Here is a 26322-nt window from a genome sequence, read left to right on the forward strand (position 1 = left end):
AAAGTTAGTCTCTGAGAGTTATACTTGAGAGAGGCAGAAGGCCTAGCAGAGAGCAAGAATCCACAACCTGGCCATGGAGCAAGACTGATTCTCTCCAAATTATTTCCCTACTGTGAAACTGGACCTGTCACTACCTACTGACCCACCTCATGGCATGACCATAAAGATAAAATGCTGCTGTTGGTTTAAGCCCCAGGAAGCACTAGAGAAATACATTCAAGGGAGGCTTTATGGTTCAATGATAAATTTACTGGGCAATGCAGGTGTGAAGCTCTGCCTTGCTCCTACCCACTGAGAGGACACACCTCTGAGCCTCCATGCCTGATCAAGGATCCTGCAGTGGCAACCAGCCCTTCCTTGAGGGTTGGTTAGGGGGCTCTTAAATGCCATGTCCCACATAGTTCAGTTCAATTCGTCACTCAGTTCTGTCTGACTCTCTGTGACTCCAAGGACTGCAGCACACCAGGCTTCCCTGTCCATCATCAGCTCCCAGAGTTTGCTCAAACTCATGTCCATCAGGTCAGTGATGCCATTGAACCATTTATCCTCTGTCATCCCCTTCTCCTCCTGCCTTCAATCTTTCCCAGCATCATGGTCTTTTCTAATGAGTCAGTTCTTGCATCAGGTGGCCAAAGTATTGGGGTTTCAGCTTCAGCATCAGTCTTTGCAAAGAATATTCAGGACTAATTCCCCTTAGGATTGACTGGTTGGATCTCCTTGCAGTCCAAGGGACTCTCAAGAGTCTTCTCCAACACCACAGTTCAAAAGCATCAATTCTTCGGTGTTCAGCTTTCTTTATAGTCCAACTCTCACGTCCATACAAGACTACTGGAAAAACCATAGCTTTGATTAGATGGACCTTTGTTGGCAAAGTAGTGTCTCTGCTTTTTAATATGCTGTCTAGATTAGTCATAACTTTCCTTCTAAGGAGAAAGTGTCTTTTAATTTCACGGCTGCAGTCATCATCTGCAGTGATTTTGGAGCCCAAGAAAATACAGTCTGTCACTGTTTCATTTCCCCATCTATCTGCCATGAAGTGATGGGACTAGATGCCATGATTTTCGTTTTTTAAACGTTGAGTTTTAAGCCAACTTTTCCACTCTCCTCTTTCACTATCATCAAGAGGCTCTTTAGTTCTTCTTTGCTTTCTGCCATAAGGGTGGTGTCATCTGCATAAATGAGGTTATTGATATTTCCCCCAGCAATCTTGATTCCAGCTTGTGCTTAATCCAGCCTGGCATTTTGCATGATGTACTCTGCATATAAGTTAAATAAGCAGAGTGGCAATGATGTACTCTCCTTTCCCAATTTGAAATCAGTCCATTATTTCATGTCCAGTTCTAACTGTTGCTTCTTGACCTATGTACAGATTTCTCAGGAGGCAGGTAAGGTGGTCTGGTAATTCCCATCTCTTGAAGAATTTTCCACAGTTTGTTGTGATCCACACAGTCAAAGGCTTTGGTGTAGTCAATAAAGCAGAAGTAGATGTTTTTCTGGAACTCTCTTGCACCGTTAGCAAATTCTCACACTGTTAAGAAAGTTCTAGGACCCACAACAGATTTCCCAACCTGGGGATCTGGCAAACGGACATAGAACTCCCAGGGAATTTGACTTTGGAAGCCAGTGGGATTTGATTGCAGAACTTACACAGGTCTGGGGAAACAGACTCTGGGAAGGCACAAGACTTGTGCGCATCAGGAGCCAGGAGAAAGGAGCAGTGTCCCCACAAGACACTGAGCCAGACTTGCCTGTGAGTGTCCAGGAGTCTCCGGCAGAGGTGTGGGTCGACCGTGGCCTGCTGCAGGGTCAGGGGCACTGAATACAACAGTGCGAGCATAAGGCCTTTTGAAGGAGCTCACCATTACCAGCATTATCCCTACAATAAGTCTGGCCTCAGGGAATACAGCCCTGCCCATCAACAGAAAATTGGACTAAAGATTTAATGAGCATGCCCTGCCCATCAGGACAAGACCCAGATTCTGGCACAGTCAGTCTCTCCCAATAGGAAGCTTCCACAAGCCTCTTATCCTTATCTATCAGAGGGCAGACAGAAGGAAAACCACAGTCACAGAAAACTAACCAAACTGATCACATGGATCACATTCTTGTCTAACTCAATGAAACTAAGAGTCATGCCAGGTAGGGCTGTCCAAGACAGATGGATCATGGTGGAGATTTCTGACAAAACGTGGTCCACTGGAAAAGGGAATGGCATATCACTTCAGTATTTTTGCTTTGAGAACTCCATGAACTTCAAATCATGATTCTTTATTCTCTTCAGTCTGTGCTTAGTTGCAGCACACAGGATCTAGTTCCCCAACTAGGGATCGAATCTCAGCCCCTGCATTGAGGACATGGCATCTCAGCCACTGGATCACCAGGAAAGTCCCCAAACTGTGCTTCCCTGGTGGCTCAGCTGGTAAAGAATCCACTTGCAATGAGGGAGACCTGGGTTCGATCCCTGGGTTGGGAAGATCCCCTGGAAAAGGGAATGGCTACCCACTCCAGTATTCTGGCCTGGAGAATTCCATGAACTGCATAGTCCATGGGGTCAAAAAGAGTTGGACATGATTGAGTGACTTTCACTTTCACTTTTTTTTTTTTTTCAACAAACCTATGACCTGTACATTGAACAAGCATTTAGTTGTGAAATCACAACTAAACTTTTGTCTTCCTCTATCCCTTCACTTTCTACAGTGAGTAATAAATAATATTCTCCTGAGCCTGGATGACATGGGCAGGATGAGAATTTTCTGATCACCCACAGAGAGTCCTCCATTGCCTTTAGCCACAGATAGTCTCAGTAACAGAAATTCAAGTGTCTAGCCCCATGCAGTGGTCTTGGTTGACAACTGTGATTATCGGTTGGCTTGGCAATGTCTCCCCTTTCAGCTGACTCCTGCTCCCACAGGGAAGCCCCCAATGGGAATAGGGGTCTCTTTTCTTCTTGCCCCTCTTTCCAGCTCACTGCTTTTCCTGTCCCTTACTTTGTTGTCCTCCCTTACTCAGAGAGAAACAGTAGTCAAAGTTTTCTCTCATGGGCTCACAGAGACTCCTCTCATCCCTTAACCTGAGCAGGTGCATCCATTTTCCAGGTGGTCCTTCAAACTCTTAGCCTCTGGGCACCCAGCCTCCTCCTTCTAATGACATCCCACCCCACGAGCCTGCCCTACTGGACGTGACCAAGCCTCCTTCAGGTCAGTTCTCCCCTGTATGGTCTACCTTTGGTGCATGGTGGATGCTGTCCAATCTCCTGCCCAGATGAGTCCAGGAGTGCAGCCCCATCCCCAACTGGCCAGCCTGCTGGTTCCACTAACAAGGCAGAGTCAGCTCTTGCACATTCTGCATTTTCTGGGGTAGCAGGGCATCAGGCTCCATTTGTAGTTCACTTTAGGTTTGTGAGACTTGGGTCAGGTCGCAGTTCTGGGGTTCACAACTAGATGGAATCCAGATCAAACTCTCCAAGTGGTTTCCTGGAAGCCACCCTTGCTAGGCTTTTGTCAGAAAACATCTGCTTCTCACAAAGGGAAAGGATTGAGCAGGGTGGCAGCTCTCTCCCTTGGATATCCAAGGATCTACCATGAATGTTAACTGTTACTTCTAAGGATTGACCCATGATCAGGCATAATACTGGGTGCCAGGAGAAGAGAGATGAATAAGATACTGTCTTGGTTCTCAAAGGGGAATTATTCCTTGGAGTCTCTTAAACTTGCCAACTGCTTTTCTAGTGTTTCACTCTGACAAAAGGCCATGGAGAGGATCCTCCAGTTGGCTGCCTTCTTCCTTCATGCTCAGTCCTTCCCAATCAGCCTTCCTGAGCCTCGACTCTGACAGTCCCAAGATTCTATCAACTGCTCAAAAAGATTTCAGGCTCCACGCACCCAACAGATGTGTACGCTGGGTCAGGCACTGTTCTCAGAAGGAGGGATACATCAAGGCATAGAGAAAGACTCTGCTCCAGCTGGTGGTTGAGGCAGACTCACAGGGAACAAGCACACCATATGGCACATGGTGGAAGCACCAGGAGGAAAATGAGACTGTTGCAGAAAGAGGGACCCCTTCCAGGGCCCAAAAGTGGGCTGTTGTCTAACACTCGGAAATGAATTGTCTGAGGAGACACATGTGCTGACAAAGCAAGAGATTTTATTGGGAAAGGGCACCCGGGTGGAGAGCAGGAGGGTAAGGGAACCCAGAACTGCTCTGCCATGTGGCTCGCAGTCTCGGGGTTTTATGGTGATGGGATTCATTTCCAGATTGTCTTTAGCCAATCGTTTTGACTCAGAGTCCTTCCTGGTGGTGCACGCCTTGTTCAGCCAAGATGAATGCCAGCGAGAAGGATTCTGGGAGGTGGTTGGACATGTGGTGTATCCTTTTGACCTTTCCCGAATTCTTCAGATTGGTGGTGGCTTATTAGTTCCCTGTTCCTTACCAGGACCTCCTGTCGTAAAACAACTCATGCAAATGGTTACTATGGTGCCTGGCCAAGGTGGGTGGTTTCAGTCAGTGTGCTTCCCGTAACAAGACCAGGAAAGTGCAGTAGAGGATTATCCCATCTTCCAGTGGTGTCCATGTTAAAGCTACCTGGGCCCAGCAATCCTGCAAAACAGGGAAGGTTAAGGAATGCCCCACCCCCTACCCGTCCCCCACCCGCTATCCTTTGTGCTCTAGACAACTGCTACTGCAAAGAGCTACCTTATCTCCCATAACTCAGATAAGACTCTTATCTACCCTCAAAATTCCCTTTCTTTGCCTTGTAAATGATTAGCTGAAGCTTGTTCCCACGGATCAAATGGAAAAAAATGCTTGTTTATCAGACTTCGGTTAAGCTTCTCTCCTCCCTCCAGGTTCCTGAACTTTGGCCTACCTTCAAATCACCCTGAGCTAGCATACCACACTCCCACCTCCAGAAAACAGACTGGCCTCAGGGTCACACATCCTTTGATCTACTATCTGATCATGCCACCCTGTCAATTCCAATACTCAAAACCTAGTTCCTTCTAGCTTTATTTACTCTTCTCTATAAATAAACTCTCTGAATCAACCCTTTGACACCAACTAGATGTGTATAGGTGAAAAGATGTACTTTCCCAGTTTGTGAACTACACTCCTACTTTATTCTACACAAAGGTTAAAGTGAGATGGTGTCCTACAAAGACAGTTTCCAGTTTTAAAATTTAAATTATATTAATGAAGATAATATGAAACTAAAAGTTCAAAATAGACCCATAGATATAGGTTTATATAGATATATAGACCTATAGATATATAGGCAACATAAGGCTGCCAAAGGGGAAAGAGAGGAGGGGTAAGTTAGGAGTTTGGGATAAACATATACACACTAATATATATAAACTAGATAATCAACAATGTCATAATACATGGCACAGGGAACTATACTCAATATTTTGTAATAATCTATAATGGAAAAAGAACCTGAAAAATAATATAGATATAGATAAATATATAACTGAATCACTTAGCTGTTTACCTAAAACTGACACAACACTGTAAACCAACTATACTTCAATTAAAAAAATAGTACACTATAATTAAATAAAATTAAAAGTTCATTTTTCTCAGTTGTACACCTTACCTTTCAACTGTTCAAGAGTTACATGTGGCCAGAAGTATATTTTTAAGTCACGAGCATTTTTTAGAAAAACTGAACTTTATTCCTTTAAATATTGAATGAGAGTTCATTTAGATTGAAATATTTAAATATACTGCATAGCATCTGCCCATATTAAGCATTTTTGGTGATTCAGATAATTCATCTTTGAACTGTGTATATAAACCATGGTACTGTGCCTATACATTGTACACACTATGGTCTCCTCTCCCTTTGATATTCACTGTGTTCTGGCATTCATCTGCTTTTATTTATTTATTTTTTTAAGGGCATATATGTATATATTTTTTTTTTCTTTTTTTTTTTCCATTTATTTTTATTAGTTGGAGGCTAATTACTTTACATCATTGCAGTGGTTTTTGTCATACATTGAAATGAATTAGCCATGGATTTACATGTATTCCCCATCCTGGTCCCCCCTCCCACATTCATCTGCTTTTAGTATTATTTTCTCATCTGTGAAAAGGAGACATCAACTAAAAAAGATGCACAACTTGAGAGCTGCGAGTTAAGTTTTATTTGGGGCAAGATGAGGACTGCAGCTCGGAAGGCAGCATCTCAGATAGCTCTGATAGACTGATCCAAAGTGGCAGTGGGGGACATCAATATAGAAGGTTTTGGTGAAGGGGGAGTTCAATACCATTAAACACTCATTTTACAAAAGCTTTTTTGTTAGCCATGAGGACCTGAGGTCACCATGAAGGGATTTACTGCTTCTCTAGATATGAGGAGATACAAGGATTGAGATCATAAAATCTGTTCCTAAAAACATCCAACTATGTAAAGACCTGTCCCACCAAGAATCCCGGGAGCATAGAGTGCTCATTCCACCCTGAACTCCCTCAGGAGCTGCTGAAGGTCAACAGTTACAGCAGCACAAGGTTCAGTCTCTGTAGCGGCAGATGGCAAATGCCTTTGTTGTTCACTCATTGGCATTGCTCTTCATAAGTGCCAATTTGTAGTTGACAGAAATAACAGTACTATTAACTATCTCACAGAGTTAAATGATGTAGAGAATATAAACCACTGAGGACAGTACTTGACATAAAGAAAACACTCAATAAATATTATATATGTTCAAATTACGGTATCAACTATTCAGTTCAGTTCCGTTCAGTTGCTCAGTCCTGTCTGACTCTTTGTGACCCCATGGACTGCAGTACATGAGGCCACCCTGTCCATCAGCAACTCCCGGTGTTTACCAAAACGCATGTCCATTGAGTCGGTGATGCCATCCAACCATCTCATCCTCTGTCATCCCCTTCTCCTCCTGCCTTCAATCTTTCCCAGCATCAGGGTCTTTTCAAATGAGTCAGTTCTTTGCATCAGGTAGCCAAAGTATTGGAGCTTCAACTTCAGCATCAGTCCTTCCAATGAACACCCAGGACTGATCTCCTTTAGGATGGACTGGTTGGATCTCCTTGCAGTCCAAGGGACTTTCAGGAGTCTTCTCCAATACCAAGTTCAAAAGCATCAATTCTTAAGTGTTCAGCTTTCTTTGTAGTCCAACTCTCACATTAATACATGACTACTGGGAAAACCATAGCCTTGACTAGACGGACCGTTGTTGGCAAAGTAATGTCTCTGCTTTTTAATATGCTGTCTAGGTTGGTCATAACTTTCCTTCCAAGGAGTAAGTGTCTTTTAATTTCATAGCTGCAGTCACCATCTGCAATGATATTGGAGCCAAAAAAAATAAAGTCAGACACTGTTTCCACTGTTTCCCCATTTATTTCCCATGAAGTGATGAGACCAGATGCCATGATCTTAGTTTTCTGAATGTTGAGCTTTAAGCCAACTTGTTCACTCTCCTCTTTCACTTTCATCAAGAGGCTTTTTAGTTCCTCTTCACTTTCTTCCATAAGGGTGGTGTCATCTGCATATGTGAGGTTATTGATATTTCTCCCGGCAATCGTGATTCCAGCTTGTGCTTCTTCCAGCCTAGCGTTTCTCATGATGTACTCTGCCTATAAGTTAAATAAGCAGGGTGACAGTATACAGGCTTGACGTACTCCTTTTCCTATTTGGAACCAGTCTGTTGTTCCATGTCAAGTTCTAACTGCTGCTTCCTGACCTGCATACAGGTTTCTCAAGAGGCAGGTCAGATGGTCTAGTATTCCCGTCTCTTTCAGAATTTTCCACAGTTTATTGTGATCCACACAGTCAAAGGCTTTGGTATAGTCAATAAAGTAGAAATAGATGTTTTTCTGGAACTCTCTTGCTTTTTCAATGATCCAGCGGATGTTGACAATTTGATCTCTGGTTTTTCTAAATCCAGCTTGAACATCTGGAAGTCTACAGTTCATGTACTGTTGAAGCCAGGCTTTGAGAATTTTGAACATTACTTTACTCGCATGTGAGATGAGTGCAATTGTGCAGTAGTCTGAGCATTCTTTGGCATTGCCTTTCTTTGGGATTGGAATAAAAACTGACCTTTTCCAGTCCTGTGGCCACTGCTGAGTTTTCCAAATTTGCTGGCATATTAAGTGTAGCACTTCCACTGCATCATCTTTTAGGATTTGAAATAGCTCAACTGGAATTCCATCACCTCCACTAGCTTTGTTCATAGTGATGCTTCCTAAAGCCCACTTGACTTCACATTCCAGGATGTCTGGCTCTAGGTGAGTGATCACACCATCATGATTATCTGGGTTGTGAAGATCTCTTTTGTACAGTTCTTCTGTGTATTCTTGCCACTTCCTCTTAATATCTTCTGCTTCTGTTAGGTCCATACCATTTCTGTCCTTTACTGAGCCCATCTTTGCATGAAATGTTCCCTTGGTATTGCTAATTTTCTTGGAGATCTCTAGTCTTTCCCATTCTGTTGTTTTCCTCTATTTCTTTGCGCTGATCACTGAGGCAGGCTTTCTTATCTCTCCTTGCTATTCTGGAACTCTACATTCAAATGGGTTTATCTTTCCTTTTCTCCTTTGCTTTTGGCTTCTCTTCTTTTCACAGCTATCTGTAAGGCCTCCTCAGACAGCCATTTTGCTTTTCTGCATTTCTTTTTCTTGTCTCCTGTACAATGTCACAAACCTCCGTCCATAGTTCATCAGGCTCTCTGTCTATCAGATCTAGTCCCTGAATCTATTTCCCACTTCCACTGTATAATCTTAAGGGATTTGATTTAAGTCATGCCTGAATGGTCAGTGGTTTTCCCTACTTTCTTCAGTTAAAGTCTGATTTTGGCAATAAGGAGTTTATGATCTGAGCCACAGTCATGGCTCCCTGTCTTATTTTTGCTGACTGTACAGAGCTTCTCCATCTTTGGCTGCAGAGAATATAATCAATCTGATTTTGGTACTGACCATCTGGTGATGTCCATGTGTAGAGTCTTCTCTCATGTTGTTGGAAGAGGGTGTTTGCTGTGATCAGTGTGTTCTCTTGGCAAAACTCTATAAGCCTTTGCCGTGCTATACTTCAATCTTAAAAAATAAACTTAAAAAAAAACTTTTTGCCTAAATCTAGAGGCACTTGTAGATCTTATGGTCAATATTTTCTCCCCTGCAGTTGTCTTTTTCCCCCCTTGCAATAATCCTTTTGAACAGAAGTCTCCCCTTGCTAAGTCCAGACTTGTTTTTTCTTTGGCTTGATCAGGGAGAGTCTTTTTCTACAGGAACATTTCAGTTAAGACCTTAAGGAAGTCAGGACACGAGCATATATTAACAGATTCTGATGAGAAGAGACATTCTAGACAGGGGAGGAGCAAAGGCAAAAGCCCCAAGAAGAGAACACATTTAGCATATTCAAGTGATAATGAGAAGACTACTGGGTTAAAGCATCACAAGCAAGAAGAAGGTGACCAAATCAGGGCAAAGGGTTGCCAGAGACATCATTATGTAGAGCCCGTGAAACATCAGAAGGCCTTGGGATTTTATTTTAAATAGGGTGGGTACCCACTGGAGGGTTCAGAGATAGAGACAACTTGGATTTTACTGAACCAACTTGACTATCAGGTGAAGAATAGTGGGACAAAATTAGAAATAGAGGAATGAGTAGTTTGATAAGAAAGATTGTAGCCTGACTAGTGGACATAAGTGGTGGAGATAATAAGAAATTAGGAGACTTGGGATGTTTATAAGGAAAGCAAGCCTAGTTCACTGATGATTGGATGGGGTCAGAGATGTGGGCTAGTGAGAGAGAGGATTCTAGAATGAATCTAAGTAACTAGAATTATAGAGTTATGTTTACTGAGCTGAGCTGATGAAGCTATGGGAGAAATGGGGGAATCAACAGTCATATTTGGGGCATGGGAATTTAAAATGTCAAATAGATACTATCTCAGCTGGGACAGAGCCCAAGGCAAGCACCAATGTGTAAATCACTTAGAGGGGCCAGTGGTAAGGATGGGGCCAGTGAGACCAGTGAAAAGGTATGCTATCCACTACTATACATAAAATAGATAACAGATAAGAATCTACTGTAGAGCACAAGAACACTGCTCAATACCCTGTAATGACCTATATGGGAAAAGAATCTGAAACAGAGTGGATACATGTATATGTATAATTGATTCACTTTGCTATACATCAGACACTAACACAACATTGTAAGTCAACTACACGCCAACAAAAATTAATCTAAAAAAAAAAAAACCCGTGATATTAAGGTTGCTGCCATGAGCAATGAGGGCTCAAATCTTCAGAGACGCCTAAGAAAATATACCAAAGGCCTTCAGCATTGTCTATCTGAAAGGCAGGAGGCAGGAGGATTTATCCACTAGCTCCCTACCCCTGCTGGTTGAGGGTTTCTCCAGGCATGCTAACAACACTATACTATCTAGCTGCCCACTCCCTGGATGAAGCCAGATTTCTTCTTGGGGCACTGGAGGAATCCCTGAAGCAGGAAAGCAAAACTCTTGGTGACTGCTCTCTGCTAAATGAGTCAAAGTCTTCAAGGAACTGTTTATCCCAGCCATTTGGATCAAAGGCATGGACAAGGGACTACAAAGCAGGACACGGGGCTGGAGATACAAAGTCATCAGTGTATATACAAACATAACATGTTCTCGTGAGTGGGTAAAAAGATTAAACAGGAGGAAATTTTCCCTCTCACACTTCAAATCAAACCATTGAGACAACCACCCACTCTATTCATTGGTAAACTTGATCTTGACACCATAGCATGGGCATAGCCCCCTCCTCTCTGAGGTTTTCCCACATTGGAAAGTGAAAAGGGAACTCCCTCCTCCACCAAGGATATAATAGACTACAATGCTCGTGCTAATTCAACTGGAAAATTTGAGAGGCATAAATACAAGATCCTATACAGAGATGCTAGAACATGGGTATATGCACCACAGACATCCTTAGACAGGTGTGCAGCCACATGCAGAAGCAGGAGAATAAATCTGTGCTTGCTTCACTCTCTCTCTCAGACCAGAGGTGACTGTCTCCTGAAGAATGTCTACTTGGAAGTGTGGGCAACTCAGCAAACGGAGGAAACACTTAGGAAATGACTTATTCACAGCACTTATAAATTACTTAGCTTCTTGTGCCTCACAGTAGTAAAATGAAGAGGTTAAACTGGATGATTTCTGAGGTCCTGTTCTACTGACAAATTCCCATTGTGCTTCATTTTGAACTTATTACATTGAGTAATAGACTTCATCTGATTCAATGACACAATCAAAGACTCTTAGGTTAAAAGAGCAGAGTTCCTGAAGCCAGATAAAAGAATGGTGCCTCATCCTTGGCTGCTCTGGATCTGGGGCCCCCTAGTGGATAAAAAGTTAATCGAGTTTCGAATTGAAAGAGACACATGTACCCCAATGTTCATTACAGCACTGTTTACAATAGCTAGGACATGGAAGCAACCTAGATGTCCATAAGCAGACGAATGGATAAGAAAGTTATGGTACATATACACAATGGAACAATACTCAGCTATTAAAAAGAATGCATTTGAATCAGTTCTAATGAGGGGGATGAAACTAAAGCCTATTATACGGAGCGAAGTAAGTCAGAAAGAAAAATATCAATAAGTATATTAACACATATATATGGAATTTAGAAAGATGGTAATGATGACCCTATATGTGAGACAGCAAAAGAGACACAGATGTAAAGAACAGACTTTTGGACTCTGTGGGAGAAGGTGACGGTACGATGATTTGAGAGAATAGCATTAAAACATGTATATTACCATATGTGAAACAGATCGCCAGTCCAGGTTCAATGCATGAGACAGGGCACTCAGGGCCGGTGCACTGGGATGACCCTCAGGGATGGGATGGGGAGGGAGGTGGGAGGGGGGTTCAGGATGGGGGCACATGTACACCCATGGCTGATTGATGTCAATGTATGGCAAAAACCACTACAATATGTAAAGTAATTAGCCTCCAATTAAAATAAATTAATTAATTTAAAATTTTTTTTAAACTTAATTGAGTTTCCAAGTCTGGACTTTAATATTGGAAGCAGAATATTTGGGACCACAGGCCAATTTTGAAATCTTTGATTTTTTTTTCTCCCTAGAGATATAATAGGTTCATTGACTTTTTTTTTTTAAAACATTTAAAGGATTAGACCATGTTTCTATAGGGCCAGCTTCATGGGCACACAATCTGTGTAGTTACACAGGGCTCCACACTTGTCTTAATGCTCTGCTGTGTCTCAAAATCCATAATCTTCATCAAAAGGTCTCCAAAAAGTACATTTTCATTTTGTACTGAGCCCCACAAATTGTGTAGCCAGTCCTGTGCATAAGTCATCTACAACTTTAGTTGGAGAATACAGAGAATGTGACTCTGCTGTCATCTTTCCAGCGTAAACCTAGGACTTGCCATGCACATAGGACATGTGTGAAGCAGTGACCCCAAAGTTGACTTCAGGGCTAAGCAGTAGTGTCTATCAGGATTCAGAGACAAGGGGGAAAGTGTAGAAAATAAAAAGTGGGGAGGAGAACTGTTGAGGCCAGTGTGAGGAAAGCAGGAGAGACTCCATCTTGAAGCCTGTCATCCATCTTAAAGATAGAATGTGAACTGGGCCTGAACCCTGCTCAAGAGTGAGGAAACCGTTGCTAGTGAAAACCAGGTCTCCTGGAGACTTCCCTCCCTACAGATGACAAACGGAGATTGTAGTTGAGGTCAGGCTGCCCCTGTTAGATTAACCATGGAGACATCCCCCCTTGATGTATAATCATTGTTCCCCACCTTTAACCTTATTTGTTTATTCTCCTAGCACCTACTTGTTGTAAAACTCAATCATATACAACAAAGAGGTTGCTGACATGTAACCAGTCACGTTCAGTTCAGTTGCTCAGTGGTGTCCGACTCTTTGCGACCCCATGAAATGCAGCACGCCAGGCCTCCCTGTCCATCACCAACTCCTGGAGTTTACTCAAACTCAGGTCCATCGAGATGCCATCCAGCCCTCTCATCCTCTGTCGACCCTTTCTCCTCCTGCCCCCAATCCCTCCCAGCATTAGGGTCTTTTCCAATGAGTCACGTAGTGGGGGGTATAAAACTGGGCCTCTCAGAAACATCAGGGTTCCTGTTAGGAACTGATTCCCCTTGGACCCGCTGGCATAATAAACTGTACTCCACTGTCTTAAGGGTCCTCCAAGGTATGTTTTGCAACTCCGGATTCCACAAAAAAACTAGAGGAGAAGAGCCCCCTAGGTACGAGTCTATGGACCGAGATATGGCTCAATAGGTAAGGGTAAATATTGGGTAAACATTCTGCTCAATCTTCTGAACTATCAAATATGTGAGATCTGCCACCAGGAAAATTGAGTTCTCTGGGAAACAACTGTGCCTGCCCTTTCCAGATACTGCAAAGCACAATAGTAGGATTATGATAATCATTTCACAGCAGAGAACAGAAGAAAAGTATAAACACACCTCATCTCCTCAAGTTTTCCATAAAAGCAGTTTGGTATGAGGAATTTAAAACCTGTAATAAAGATTATAATTTTTTTTAATGTAGAACATTCAGTGAGCTTGATTTTTGCAATTTCCTATGCTACTAAGCTCTTCCCATTTCTCTTTCATGCATTTCAACAGTTATGAGCATACGTCTTTAAATTCCTGGGCCTATAGCTGAGTTTAAGACCATCTGTTTTTATTCAGACCAAGGAAGCTGGATTCTTGAATTTTTATCTTTATTTTACTAAGAACGTGGTAGCAATGTTTATTTTGAAGGTAGTAAATACTAGAATTATATAGGATTTATCTTTCAATATAGAGGTTTTTATTTAACAAACCTTTGTGTTCACAATCTGCTAGGCATTGTTCTAAATGCTTTACAAATATGAGCAAATTTCATTCTCACAAGAACTTTAGAAGTCACTTTCTCTAGCATCTTCAACAAGGAACAACAAACCCACATAGAAATTACAGGACAAGGGAAAGTATCTTTAGGTTTCTAAGAGTGGCAAACTGCAGGAAGGTAAATATATGGGAAGACACGAATCGAGGAAATTTTGTTTGCAGATTCCTCTAGTACCATTTCTAGACTGCAGAGAGTTGAGAGTCATCTCCAGTAAAGGAGAATTTATATCTTGCCTCCAGGCAGAAATGGGGTAGGGTAGAGAGTTTTTCCTGCATTTCCTGCTGTTTAATTGCCTTCAGCTCAAACAAATGTTTATGTCAAAGAGACATATTTTGGGATGACAGATTCTGGTTTCCTTCAGGATGGTCTCTTATTTCATTTCACAGATAAGGAAACTGGTGCACAAAGTGAACTTGGAATAAGCATGTAGCCTGAAATCCCTAAAATTACTTTTTCTAAATTCTGCTATTCTTCAACTTGGTTTTCCTTTTACTGAGGATATTTCCAAGCAGGGGGCGGGGGGGGGGGGGGGGAATTTTCTAGGTCCTTTACACCTCCTTTACCTAAATTCTATTTTCTAGAAGCTCTTAAGGATATTTCACTCATCCAAACTGCCACAGTACTCTAAACCAAACCTACTATTTTTTAATGCGTAATATACATTGTGTTCAAAATCATCAATCTCCTCTTTTAAAATACAAAGATTAAGCAAACATGCAAACATTAAAAGAAGGTACCTGGAAAAGAATCTAAACAAGAGTGGATACATGCCAATGTATAGCTGATTCACTTTGTTGTACAGCATAAACACAACATTGAAAATCAACTATACTCCAATAAAAATTAATATTAAAAAAAGAAAGTACCTGCCCTGAGGGGAACATACAGTAAGTCCCCTATATATAAATGAGTTCCATTCTGAGAGCATATTCATAAGCCCAGTTTGTTTATAAGTCCAACAAAGTTAGCCTAGGTACCCAACTAACACAATCAGCTACATAATATGTAGCTGATTAGTACATAGCTCTATATAGGTTTATAATACTTTTCACACAAATAATACATAAAGTACAAACACAAAAAATAGTGCTGTATGCAAAGTACACAAAAGCACAACCACCTGTAGAGGATGCACACACGTGACAATGTACACCAGACATGTGAACTAACTTATGAAAATGGACAGGCAAACACATAGTCTTATCTTTGAAAGTTCACAACTTGAAGGTTTGTATGTAGGGTACTTACTGTACAAGTAAACAGTTGAAAATGATGTGTGAACAGGCAGGAACATCTCACTCCTCCAAGTATAAGGAGAAAGGTAGCTGGGAAGCATCCTTGAGGGGTGATCTTTACTGAATCTTGAAGGGAAATTTGTACTTCATCAACCAAACAAGCAAAAGAATTTCCAGGACCAGTATATATTGAACCAGCATAGGTATTGAACAACTCTTCTCAGGAATTAATGAAGCTCAGGTTCTTTTTGTCTCAGCACAGAAGTAATTAACTGAAGGACAAAGTGTAAGTAAAAAGTGGGTTTATTAGTATAGCATGCTTGTGAAGGTTATAAGAGGGCAGGCAAGGTAGCTCTTCCCTGAGAACTAAGAGGGCTTCATTTTTGTAGAGAATGGAAAAGTGGGGGGGAGAAGACCACCTTCCTCCTCATTTTTTGAGTGGAGAGTAGGCTTATATCATTAGCTCCTCCTTCATGGCAGGTTATTGACCCCATATGGTTAAACCAGGAATGTCATAGTGCTATTCAAATCAGCAGAGAAGTGGTAACATACACTATGTTAAATCATCTCAGATTTCAGTTTGAGGACCTTCTACTTTGAAATGTCATCTTTGCCCTATATCCTGTCCTTGGCATGCAGAGATCCTTGTCCTAAGGACCATTATCTTGCTGACCTCAACCAGCATGAGGCATGCAGGTCTCATTTTTTCACCTAATGACCCGGAGCATATCTTGTGCTTTTATTGCATGGGTACCTTGTTAAGCAGGCCTGTTTTGTTTCATGATGTTCTAATTCCTTTCTTGAGCAATCATTAATGTACAATGGTCTCCCAAAGTTAATTCTCTATACATAATCCCCTAGTGGGATTTCTAAAATCATCTGTGTTAACTGCCCTACTCTATTTCTATCAGCATTCTGGATCATATGGAATCTAGGGAACTTCAGTAGTAGTCCAACGTGAGGTAAATGCAGGCAAGGGTATGTGTGGTGTTAACAAACAGCCACCCTCCACCACGCAAAAAAGATAAAATTCTTACCCAACTGAACTTGAGTCCTTTTGCCTGCAGCACAAGAAAGCCAATTTACTATCATGAGTTGTGAAGGAAGGCACAGTAATTATCTGCAGGGCACCAAGCAAGGAGTATTGGCAGTTCATGCTCAAAAGACCCAAACTCTCTGAGTACTGCTCAGTTTCAAAATTATGACTGTCATATAGATATAAAAATGAACATGTTAAAGATTTTGTTTCTCATATCAGGCAGATTTTATAACCATCTGCTCAAAGGACAAGACCAAAGAATAGACACATTTATAGACCAGAAATATTGAAATAAATGGAGTCAGAACCATCTTCTTTCACAGGGAGTGCAAATGTTTCACAGGGAGTGCAAATCTTCACAGGGAGTGCAAATGATTGAACTTCAGTAGGAGAGAATTTGCATTTCCATAGACCATCATTTTCCACTGCTACCACTCATTTACAACTTACACAATTGTAAAATAGCTTCCATAGAATTAGAATCAGGTAATGCAGAAAGGTCAGTTTTCATCTCAATCCCAAAGAAAGGCAATCCTAAAGAATGCTCAGTTCAGTTCAGTCGCTCAGTCATGTCCGACTCTTTGCGACCCCATGAATTGCAGCACGCCAGACCTTCCTGTCCATCACCAACTCCCGGAGTTTACTCAAACCCATGTCCATCGAGTCGGTGATGCCATCCAACCATCTCATCCTCTGTCGTCCCCTTCTCCTCCTACCCCCAATCCCTCCCAGCATCAGGGTTTTCTCCAATGAGTCAAAGAATGCTCAAACTACTGTACAGTTGCACTCATCTCACACGCTCGTAAAGTAATGCTCAAAATTCTCCAAGCCAGGCTTCAGCAACACATGAACCGTGAACTACCAGATGTTCAAGCTGGTTTTAGAAAAGGCAGAGGAACCAGAGATCAAATTGCCAACATCCACTGGATCATCAAAAAAGCAAGAGAGTTCCAGAAAAACATCTATTTCTGCTTTATTGACTATGCCAAAGCCTTTGACTGTGTGAATCACAATAAACTGTGAAGAGATGGGAATACCAGAACACCTGACCTGCCTCTTGAGAAACCTGTATGCAGGTCAGGAAGCAACAGTTAGAACTGGACATGGAACAACAGACTGGTTCCAAATAGGAAAAGGAGTACGTCAAGCCTGTATACTGTCACCCTGCTTATTTAACTTATAGGTAGAGTACATCATGAGAAATGCTGGGCTGGAAGAAGCACAAGCTGGAATCACAATTGCTGGGAGAAATATCAATAACCTCAGATATGCAGATGACACCACCCTTATGGCAGAAAGTGAAGAGGAACTAAAAAGCCTCTTGATGAAAGTTAAAGAGGAGAGTGAAAAAGTTGGCTTAAAGCTCAACATTCAGAAAACTAAGATCATGGCATCTGGTCCCATCACTTCATGGAAAATAGATGGGGAAACAGTGGAAACAGTGGCTGACCTTATTTTTGGGGGCTCCAATATCACTGCAGATGGTGACTGCAGCCATGAAATTAAAAGACGCTTACTCCTTGGAAGGAAAGTTATGACCAACCTAGACAGCATATTAAAAAGCAGAGACATTACTTTGCCAACAAAGGTCCGTCTAGTCAAGGCTATGGTTTTTCCAGTGGTCATGTATGGATGTGAGAGTTGGACTGTGAAGAAAGCTGAGCGCTGAAGAATTGATGTTTTTGAACTGTGGTGTTGGAAAAGACTCTTGAGAGTCCCTTGGATTGCAAAGAGACCCAACCAGTCCATCCTAAAGGAGATAACTCCTGGATGTTCATTGGAAGGACTGATGTTGAAGCTGAAACTCCAATACTTTGGCCACCTCATGCGAGCAGCTGACACATTGGAAAAGACCCTGACGCTGGAAGGGACTGGGGGCAGGAGAAGAAGGGGACGACAGAGGATGAGATGGCTGGATGGCATCACCAACTCGATGGACATGAGTTTGAGTAAACTCCAGGAGTTGGTGATGGACAGGGAGGCCTGGGTGCTGCGATTCATGGGGTCACAAAGAGTCGGACACGACTGAGCGACTGAACTGAACTGAATGCAGAAAGGTAACTCCTGTGCATAGATTTCCAATGAAGCACACCTTCTCCCCCACAGTGGCAGTTAGAGATAAAAATAAAATATTCAGGGGCCATACCTGAAACAGCAAATAACACACTTTCTGTTAGTTTCAGTCTCTGAGCAAAGGAGGTTCAAGAAAGGCCAAGGTGGGAAATGCCAAGATACCCTTTCACTGGAAGGGCATGGCCTGGTGGCAGGTGGAAGCCAACTGAAAAAGCACAAGGATGGAAGCACGAGTAACATCCAGTTGGCTGATGCAGTAGGTCAGTCAGAGTCTGCAAGCTGGAGCCAAGGTGAGTGGCTGACAAACACAGAAAGTCGAATCCAGCAGATGTCCTGAATGCGGATGTGAGGGATCAAGTTGAAAGGATATATCTGACAGCTTCCAGGTTTCTTACTCAGACAGCTGGGTAGACAGTGGCGCATCCACCAGGACAAAAGGAGCAACTCTTGTGAGGAAAAATAAGTTCAGTTTTGCATAACCGGAGGCTGAGGTGCCTACACAACGTCGGGAAGGCAGATGGAACGGGACCCCAAGAGGCCAGGGGTAGAGTTAGAAGCCACTCGGTCTTTCAAAGCAACCAGGCATGAGAGGAGGCAGGTTTGAGAGGGGCCCCGAATGGTCCCAGGAGAGTCCAGCCTAGTGGAAGGTTCGACCCGGCAGACGTGGAGGCTTCACGGTCGCGCAGCGAACTCCAGAGGCAAAAGCCACAGAGCCTCGCGGTCCTTCCGCCCGTTGAGCCTCGTCGCATTTCCCACAGCTAGGCCGCACGGGCCCCACTTCCGCTTCCGGTCCGGGGTCTTGGCGGCGAGCGGCGTGGGGCGGGGCCTCGGGTACTTGGCGGAAGGAGCAACCTTCCCTCGGCTGGTGGGCTCCTGCGAGCCGGCGTGGCCTGCCTCGGTGGAGAGAGTGGCAGCCCCGGGCGGATGCGGCGGCTTCCACCCTCGGGCCCCACTACGGCCCCAGGGCGTGAAGGCGACTCTCGAGGACTGAGGAAGAGAAGCCGGCGGCCAGGGCCAGGCGAGTCAGGAGGCTGCGGCCCTGAGGCGGCGGGGCGCGAGGAGAGCAGGCAAAAGAGGAGGATGGTGGCCCGGGTGTCTGGGAGAGAAGAGGTGGAAAGTGACAAGTCAGGTGAGACGTCCGGGACTGGGAAGGCCTTAGCGAGGCGGCGAGTGGAGGGGCTGGGGTGGGGACATGGGGGCTTTTCAGACCCATCTGACAGGGCCAGCTTAGAAGCAGCGAAGGAGGCGGAGCTCCCATTGCAAGTGGGAGGACGCCGTAAGATAGCACTTAGGGGTCACTCCCTTTCTAGCGTTTGCATCCATTCTCCTTCACCCGTGTTTTATCAGTAGCTTTTCACTTGAATCTGCATGGGCTTTACTGATGCGCTCAGTTGACCAGGAAGGGGGAAACACAGGAATTCACTTAAAAGATATTTGTCCCGTTAGGGTGCCTTGGTCAGAAGTACTATAAGAGGAGGACTTCCCTGGTAGCTCCCCTGGTAAAGAATGCTCCTGCAATACACGAGACCCGGGTTCCATTTCTGGGTGGGGAAGATCCCCTGGAGAAGGGATAGGCTACCCACTCCAGTGTTGTTGGGTTTCCCTGGTGCCTCAGACAGTAAAGAATCCGCCTGCAATACAGGAGACCTGGGTTTGATCCCTGGATTGGGAGGATCCACTGGAGAAGGGCATGGCAACCCACTCCAATATTCTTGCCTGGAGAATCCCCATGGACAGAGGAGCCTGGCGGGCTACAGTCCATAGGGTCACAAAGAGTCGGATACAGCTGAGCAACTAAACACAGCACAGCACTATAAAAGGGACTCCTACTAGTGAGCCACTTTGGCTAGTGCAGAATAATGACACTAGAGGCTATTCAGCTGCCTTAGAATTCATACAGGTTTGTATGTAGTTCCTTAATAGAAATTAGGTCTTTGATTTTAAAAACAAACCTATGTTTTCCTACAGCTATTCAGGGAAATAAAAATGGATGACTTCACTTTTTTTTAAATTTGTATTGCTTTTCCTCCCTCAATATAAAATCTTCTCTGATATGTTTTGTTGTTTTCATCAGCCAAGGAAAAAAGAAAAGTTACTGAAGCCTCAAGTGATGATCCACAGCCAGGGATTGACCTGGTAAGAAAGGAATCATTAACCAGTTCGGAATCTTTCCCAACAGTGGAATGCAGTGAATTTCAAAGTATGGCTTTCTTGCAGTCTTTGGGTAAGGAAAGGTTGATAGAAGGTATTAAAAGAAGAATTCGAATTAAAAAAGTTAAAAGCTTAGAAAGCCCACCTCTCAAAATGACTGAAAATAAGGCTACACAAAATAGTAAGGTTGAATTCCAAGATGAACTGTACAAGAATACTCAGAAATATTCTTGTAACAGCTTGTCACCTGGAGTAGAAAATAATTCCATTTTAAAATTACATGATTGCGGTTGTCTCTCCCATTCCAAGGATTGTAATGATGAAAATAATCTTGCATATAAACCTGATGGAGGATGTTTGCATGTACGAGAAAATTCCTCAAAGAAAGAAAACCCTAGGAGTCTTATAGATAAAACTAATCCAAGCAATATTCCTCAGCTTTTACAAACTGAAGAAAACTTAATGCAAGTAAGTCAGTTATTGCTTGAAGAAGATGATTCAAACCTAAGTAAAAATAATGGCATGTTTTCCTGCCTTCAAAGTGAAAACAATAAACATTCAGTAGAGGAGAGCAGTATTGGGAGAAAATACAGAAAAAAGATGAAAGTGTCTGAAAAAGGAAATGGAATGGTTATTGAGATGAAGTTTTCTAATATGTGTAACAAATCTGAGCTGATGTTACAAGGAAACCAAACAGGTGCTGAAGGTAAAGAAACAGAGACTTTAGAAGCTAAAAAAAGTTCTTTGAAAGTTTTGAGAAAAGTAAATAATAATACGCTGTCACCGATGGATCCCTTATTAAGTCTTCCAGAAACAGGGAAAAAAACAAGTCCTAAACATTATGTAAATGCTGTGTTTCAGAAAGCCCTTGAGCAACTTTCAGAAGAAGAAACAAAGAATGTTTCACAGCCTTTAGGATGTACCAGCATGGATCCACCAGGAGATTATTTTAAGTCAATGAAAAACTCATTAGTGAAGTCACTTAGTGATTGCTTTCCTGTTGAAAAGAGATCTTCTAGGGAAGGCTTGAAGAATGAAGCTGAAGAATCTAAATATAGCTGTCGCAGAACAATACCAATGACTGGCAAGAGAACTTGGCCTTGTTATTCATGTGCTAGAATATCTGCCCAGTGTTGGAAAAAAGCTTCCTTGCCACAAAGTTCTAGGCAAGATGATTTTCTTAAACATCAAACGAATCAAACTTACTTAACGGACTCCAAATTAATGCTACAAAGTTCTGTAACAGAAACAAACAGTGCATCTTCAAGTATAGAAAAATTGGGTTCTAATTTAAATTGTTTACCTTCAGTCTCTACAGTGGAACCTACTTCAGTGGTTATAAAGGAACCTATAGTCAATGATGACGAAAAAATGAAGTCAGAGAAACTAAGTAGAAGTGCATCAGAGGTAGTTTCTAATACTACTGAAGATACTCCATTGACTAATGTGACCCACAACTTAACAGGAAGTAAAAAAAAAGGTAGAGGGAATTTAACAAAACTGAATTTGATGGTGGCTTCCCAGGATGGCCAGGAAGCAAGTAACTCTACAGGCAAAACTATTCATCAAAAAGCATGCATTACTAAGCAAGCATTGGTTGTTCCAGACCTAGTTAAGATACTGAACACAGGACGGCTGACTAATTTTAAAATTCCTTTACTTAAGAACAAAACAGAAAAAAGAAAAGAAATTAATGCCAAGTCATCAGAGAGAGAAGTATATAGTCCCCTAGAACTTCTTGACAATTTATCTGGAGCAGAGGTAAGGCAGAGTAGGACTAAAGAAAATGCTGTCACAGTAACTTCAGGACCTCAATCTCTGAGTATACAACATAGTGTAATTCCACTGCAAGCTAGTTCTGACTCATTCTGCAGTAAGAATTCCTGTATTATTGCTCCGAGCTTTTTAAAGCAAGGTAATAATAATAAACCATCTAACCACATCTCTGCATCAGGCCATATCATTTCTAATAAGGCAGCTGGTTCTCTCACAGTTGAAAATAATACATTTTCTTGTGATCCTGGATGTATAGAGAAAAATCCCACCTTCTATTCCAATGAGCAAGAACCATTCAAAGCAGGTTCCTCTGAAGTTAGTGGTAGAAAAATGACTAAGAACTTTTCAGAAGTCAAAGTGGGGTTTCCAGATATTCTGAAAGCATATGAAGATGATGTCCTCTTAATTGATGTAATTCAAGATGACCCAGACCTGTTTGGAGTCTCCAATGAAGGGGAACTCTCATTTCCTTCAGCGGTTCCCATGATAAGCCAGGAGCCCAATGTTGCTGAAGAGCATCAATCGACAGACTCCAAGCACATGGAACTTCCAGAAAAAAAAGAACCAAGCGATGACTTGAGGTATGCATGTTCAAGTATGCCTTTTGGTGCAGATCATTGTTGCAGGTTTCAAAAGCACTTTCTGGTCTTAGGTGTCACTATTCGGTGATCATATTGATGCTCCATTATTTTTTCAACCCAGTTATTTATTAAATGTAATATAGTGTATTATTGCTGAGACCTGGAAGTGTCATTATCCTGAAACTTAGAATTGAAATAAAATTATTATATTTGAAATTATAATGGAGCAGATCAGCTGTTTGGAATTTTAAATGGTGGTTTATAAAGTGGCTTTTTAAATTAATGAGATTGCTTCTTTCAGAAGTCACTTAAATTGATCTCCATGTTTTTTAATCATTGTAAATATACAGATATACTTTCATTTCAATCAAGTTACTTATTAAGAAAAGTGCTGTATATGTATTTTAACCCATTTTCTGTGGCTTCCTTGTTAGATAAAAAATTTATTTTTCAGTTGTCACAGAAGCCTTGAAAAAGTTTATTTGAATTAAAACTTAAAAGTAAATCAAAAGTTAAACTAAATTTCAGAGGGAAAAAGCTTACAATTTTTTTTCATGGTTTTATTTTTAGGGAGATGGTTTTAAATGATATCTTAGTCCCCAAAGAGGGTGAGTTTGCCTGAACCAATTTTAAACAGAGCCAAGTAATAACCTTCATGTTCAGGAATTTGCTATATCTGATGAGCCCAAATTTTATTTAATATTATGTTATATTTTACTAAGTTTCATAACTTTGAAACTCTAATTTGTTTTTGTATGTTACAATACTTGAATATTGGAATGTTTTGTGAACAGAGTCAAAATAAGAAAACACATTCCACTAAGATTCAATGGTACATGACTTCAATTTATCTGGTATTTATAAATTTAGTGATACTACATTCTTCTTGATGTTCTTAGTGTTATAAGAACTTGTAACCTATCACCCAACAGAGTACTTTCTATATCCCAAAGGAAGAACCAAGAGTTCTCTTATCTATAGATAATAATAATTATCTATTATTTTTAAAGCCATGTAATGAGGATGGTAATCTGCCCATTTTGAAGTGGAAAAAATGAGGGTGACAAGTTGTCACTTGTCCAGGTTGATACTACTAGTAACAGAATCTGAACTTGAACTATCTTACTTTAAAATTAATGGTCAAGGACTTAACCTTTGTAGCCTAACCTAGGTTTCTGAGTCTTCTTGCCTTAATAGCTCCGTGACCTTTTAGGCAAATTATTTTACTTTATCTGTTAGAAGGGGAGGTACTTGCCTCAGGGTTGTAAGAATTAAATCAGTGAATGGATGGAACAGGTTTTGATTTGACACTGTGTGAATAGTGAGAGCTCAATAAAGGGTAATTGTTAAAGGTGTTTTTAACTCTTCCTCTACCACGCTTCCTTTGAGGAATGCCAAGAGAAATCAGTGCAAATCTGGCATTCAAAAACAAACATCTGTTAGTTAACAGGATGTTGACAATGAACTGCAATTGAAGGGAGAAAGAAAAAAGTGTTATGAAGTGGGCATAAAGTTTGTTTTTTATACTTTTTTTTTTTCCTTTCTTAGAATAATGGCTGATTGCATTAAAATGACACATGTTCATTACAATAGAAGTGTAAAAGGGAGGGAATCCCACCACCCAAAATAACAAATTAATTACTCAAAATTTGTGTGCATCATTCCAGACTTATGTCTAGGCATGTATGTGGATATAATTTCAGAAAAATTGGTTCATGCCACTTTTTAGTAAAAACATTTAATTTTACTTACACTTAACTTGGGGAAGGAGAGACTGAAGTGAAACTAAAGGAATTGCTGAATCAAAAACCTCTTTACCACAAGAAATTAGTTCCCAAAAGTCTCTCCCAAGCTAATAAGAAAGATTATTTTAAAGCTTGAGTTTTGTTATCATGACTTTTAAAAATTGTGTTCTAACTTCAGACAGTACCATTTGCTTTCCTGATAAAAGACAGACATATCAGTACATATTCGCTTTTTCTCCCAATCTTGCCTCTTACATTTTTCTTAAAATTTTTTGTTTTTTCTTGTTAAGGCTTGTGCCGTTTACATTCTCATCAATAATCTGAATTTCCAAAGACTCTTCGTTCTTTATTTAAGTTGATTCAGTCTTTACCATCAATTCTTTTTACTCTCCTTTAATCTTGACTATTTTGATTCATTTCTTAGTTGACTAGATTGCAGAGCAATTTTTTTTCAATGGTTCTTGATTGCTGTGTTTCCTGAGACCTTGGGCACATAAGAATGCCTATTGTCTGCAAACAAATTGGGTATAAAATTCTTAGTACATATTTTTTCTTCTCACAACTATATAGTTATTTGTCCCAGCTTTCTGGCTTTGAGTGTTATAGTGGAAAAGTCTGAGGCCAAACTAATTCACCATTGCCAGTCTCTAAGCTGCCTTCTTTTTTTTTTTTTTTTCACTTCTTGCTTTCTGTTTTAGGATTATGTACTGTATCAAATTATGTATCAGATTTTCCTGGCCAAGCTGAACCATTTTGGTTTGCAGTATCAAATTTACTTCAGATAGTTATTCTATTATTTTAACTTCATTTTCCTTCATGGCAGAAGCACCAATGATACTTGTATTAGCTCTTCTTTTTCTTTCATTTTTGCTTCTGAAGTTTGGGTTTTTAAATAAGCTTGAAAATTTCCTTAGTAGTTATTTTAGTATTTTCCTTTTCCTACATTGGAAATACCAGTTTTAGTTATCCACAGTGCTAGAATAAACCTTAACAGGAAAAAACGGAGGCCTGATCACCAGAGGGTCTGCTAACAGCTGTACAGAAAATTGTTAATGAATGGTTCTAGAACTAGATGAAGCTTAAAATGTAATTTCTAATGTCAGCTCTCTCCCTTTTACCAACTAGTTGCTAACTAATACATTCTTTTTTCATCACTCTGTGACACTAAGAGTTTGAAACCTTTAGAATGAGTTTCTGTTTTGTCGTCGTTCAGTTTCCCAGTCCTGTCTGATTCTTTGTGACCCCATGTGCTAAAGCATGTCAGGCCTCATTGTCCCTCACCATCTCCTGAAGTTTGTCCAAGTTCATGTCCATTGCATCAGTGATGCCATCCAGCCATCTTATTCTCTGTCTCTCCCCACTCCTCCTGCCTTCAGTCTTTCCCAGCATCAGGGTCTTTTCTAATGAGTCAGCTCTTCGCATCAGGTGGCCAAAGCGTTGGAGCTTCAGCTTCAGCATCAGTCCTTCCAACAAGTATTCAGGGTTGATTTCCCTTAAGATTGACTGGTTGGATCTCCTTGCTGTCCACAGGACTCTCAGGAGTCTTCTCCAGCACCATAGTTTGAAGGCATCAATTCTTCCGCACTCTGTCTTTTTTACGGTCCAGATCTCACAGCCATATATGACCACTGGGAGGACCATAGCTTTGACTATACAAACCTTTGTCGGCAGAGTAATGTCTCTGCTTTTCAGCACATTGTCTAGGTTTGTCATAGCTTTCCTGCCAAGAAGCAAATGTCTTTGGATTTCATGGCTTCAGTCACCATCTGCAGTGATTTTAGAGCCCAAGAAGAGGAACTCTGTCACTACTTCCACCTTTT

At 41.5% G+C, this 26322-nt stretch overlaps 1 protein-coding gene and 1 long non-coding RNA gene across 6 annotated transcripts in view; one reads left to right on the forward strand and one right to left on the reverse strand.

Annotated features, from left to right (window-relative positions):
• Positions 1–4059: 4059 nt before the first annotated feature.
• Positions 4060–19006, reverse strand: LOC139031216 (uncharacterized). Of its 5 annotated transcripts, none has more exons than XR_011483629.1 (4): positions 18323–19006; positions 16175–16342; positions 15151–15409; positions 4060–4596 (listed from the first exon to the last, which is right to left on the reverse strand). It is a non-coding gene; the product is annotated as an uncharacterized lncRNA (long non-coding RNA). The 5 variants fall into 5 exon arrangements; XR_011483630.1 differs by lacking the exon at positions 18323–19006 and adding an exon at positions 13473–13524 and having other exon boundaries at positions 16175–16724; XR_011483631.1 differs by having other exon boundaries at positions 4062–4596; positions 16175–16257.
• A 167-nt stretch (positions 19007–19173) lies between these two features.
• The window catches only part of TOPAZ1 (testis and ovary specific TOPAZ 1), a 61407-nt gene continuing 54258 nt past the window's right edge, over positions 19174–26322 (forward strand). The window contains exons 1-2 of the mRNA XM_070455537.1: positions 19174–19525; positions 20324–22757. Coding sequence (XP_070311638.1) covers positions 19174–19525; positions 20324–22757 — 2786 coding nt within the window. The remainder of the gene's footprint in view (positions 19526–20323; positions 22758–26322) is intronic.

The sequence above is a fragment of the Odocoileus virginianus genome, chromosome 26 (assembly GCF_023699985.2).
Source record: "Odocoileus virginianus isolate 20LAN1187 ecotype Illinois chromosome 26, Ovbor_1.2, whole genome shotgun sequence".
In the NCBI taxonomy this organism is placed as follows: Eukaryota; Metazoa; Chordata; class Mammalia; order Artiodactyla; family Cervidae; genus Odocoileus; species Odocoileus virginianus.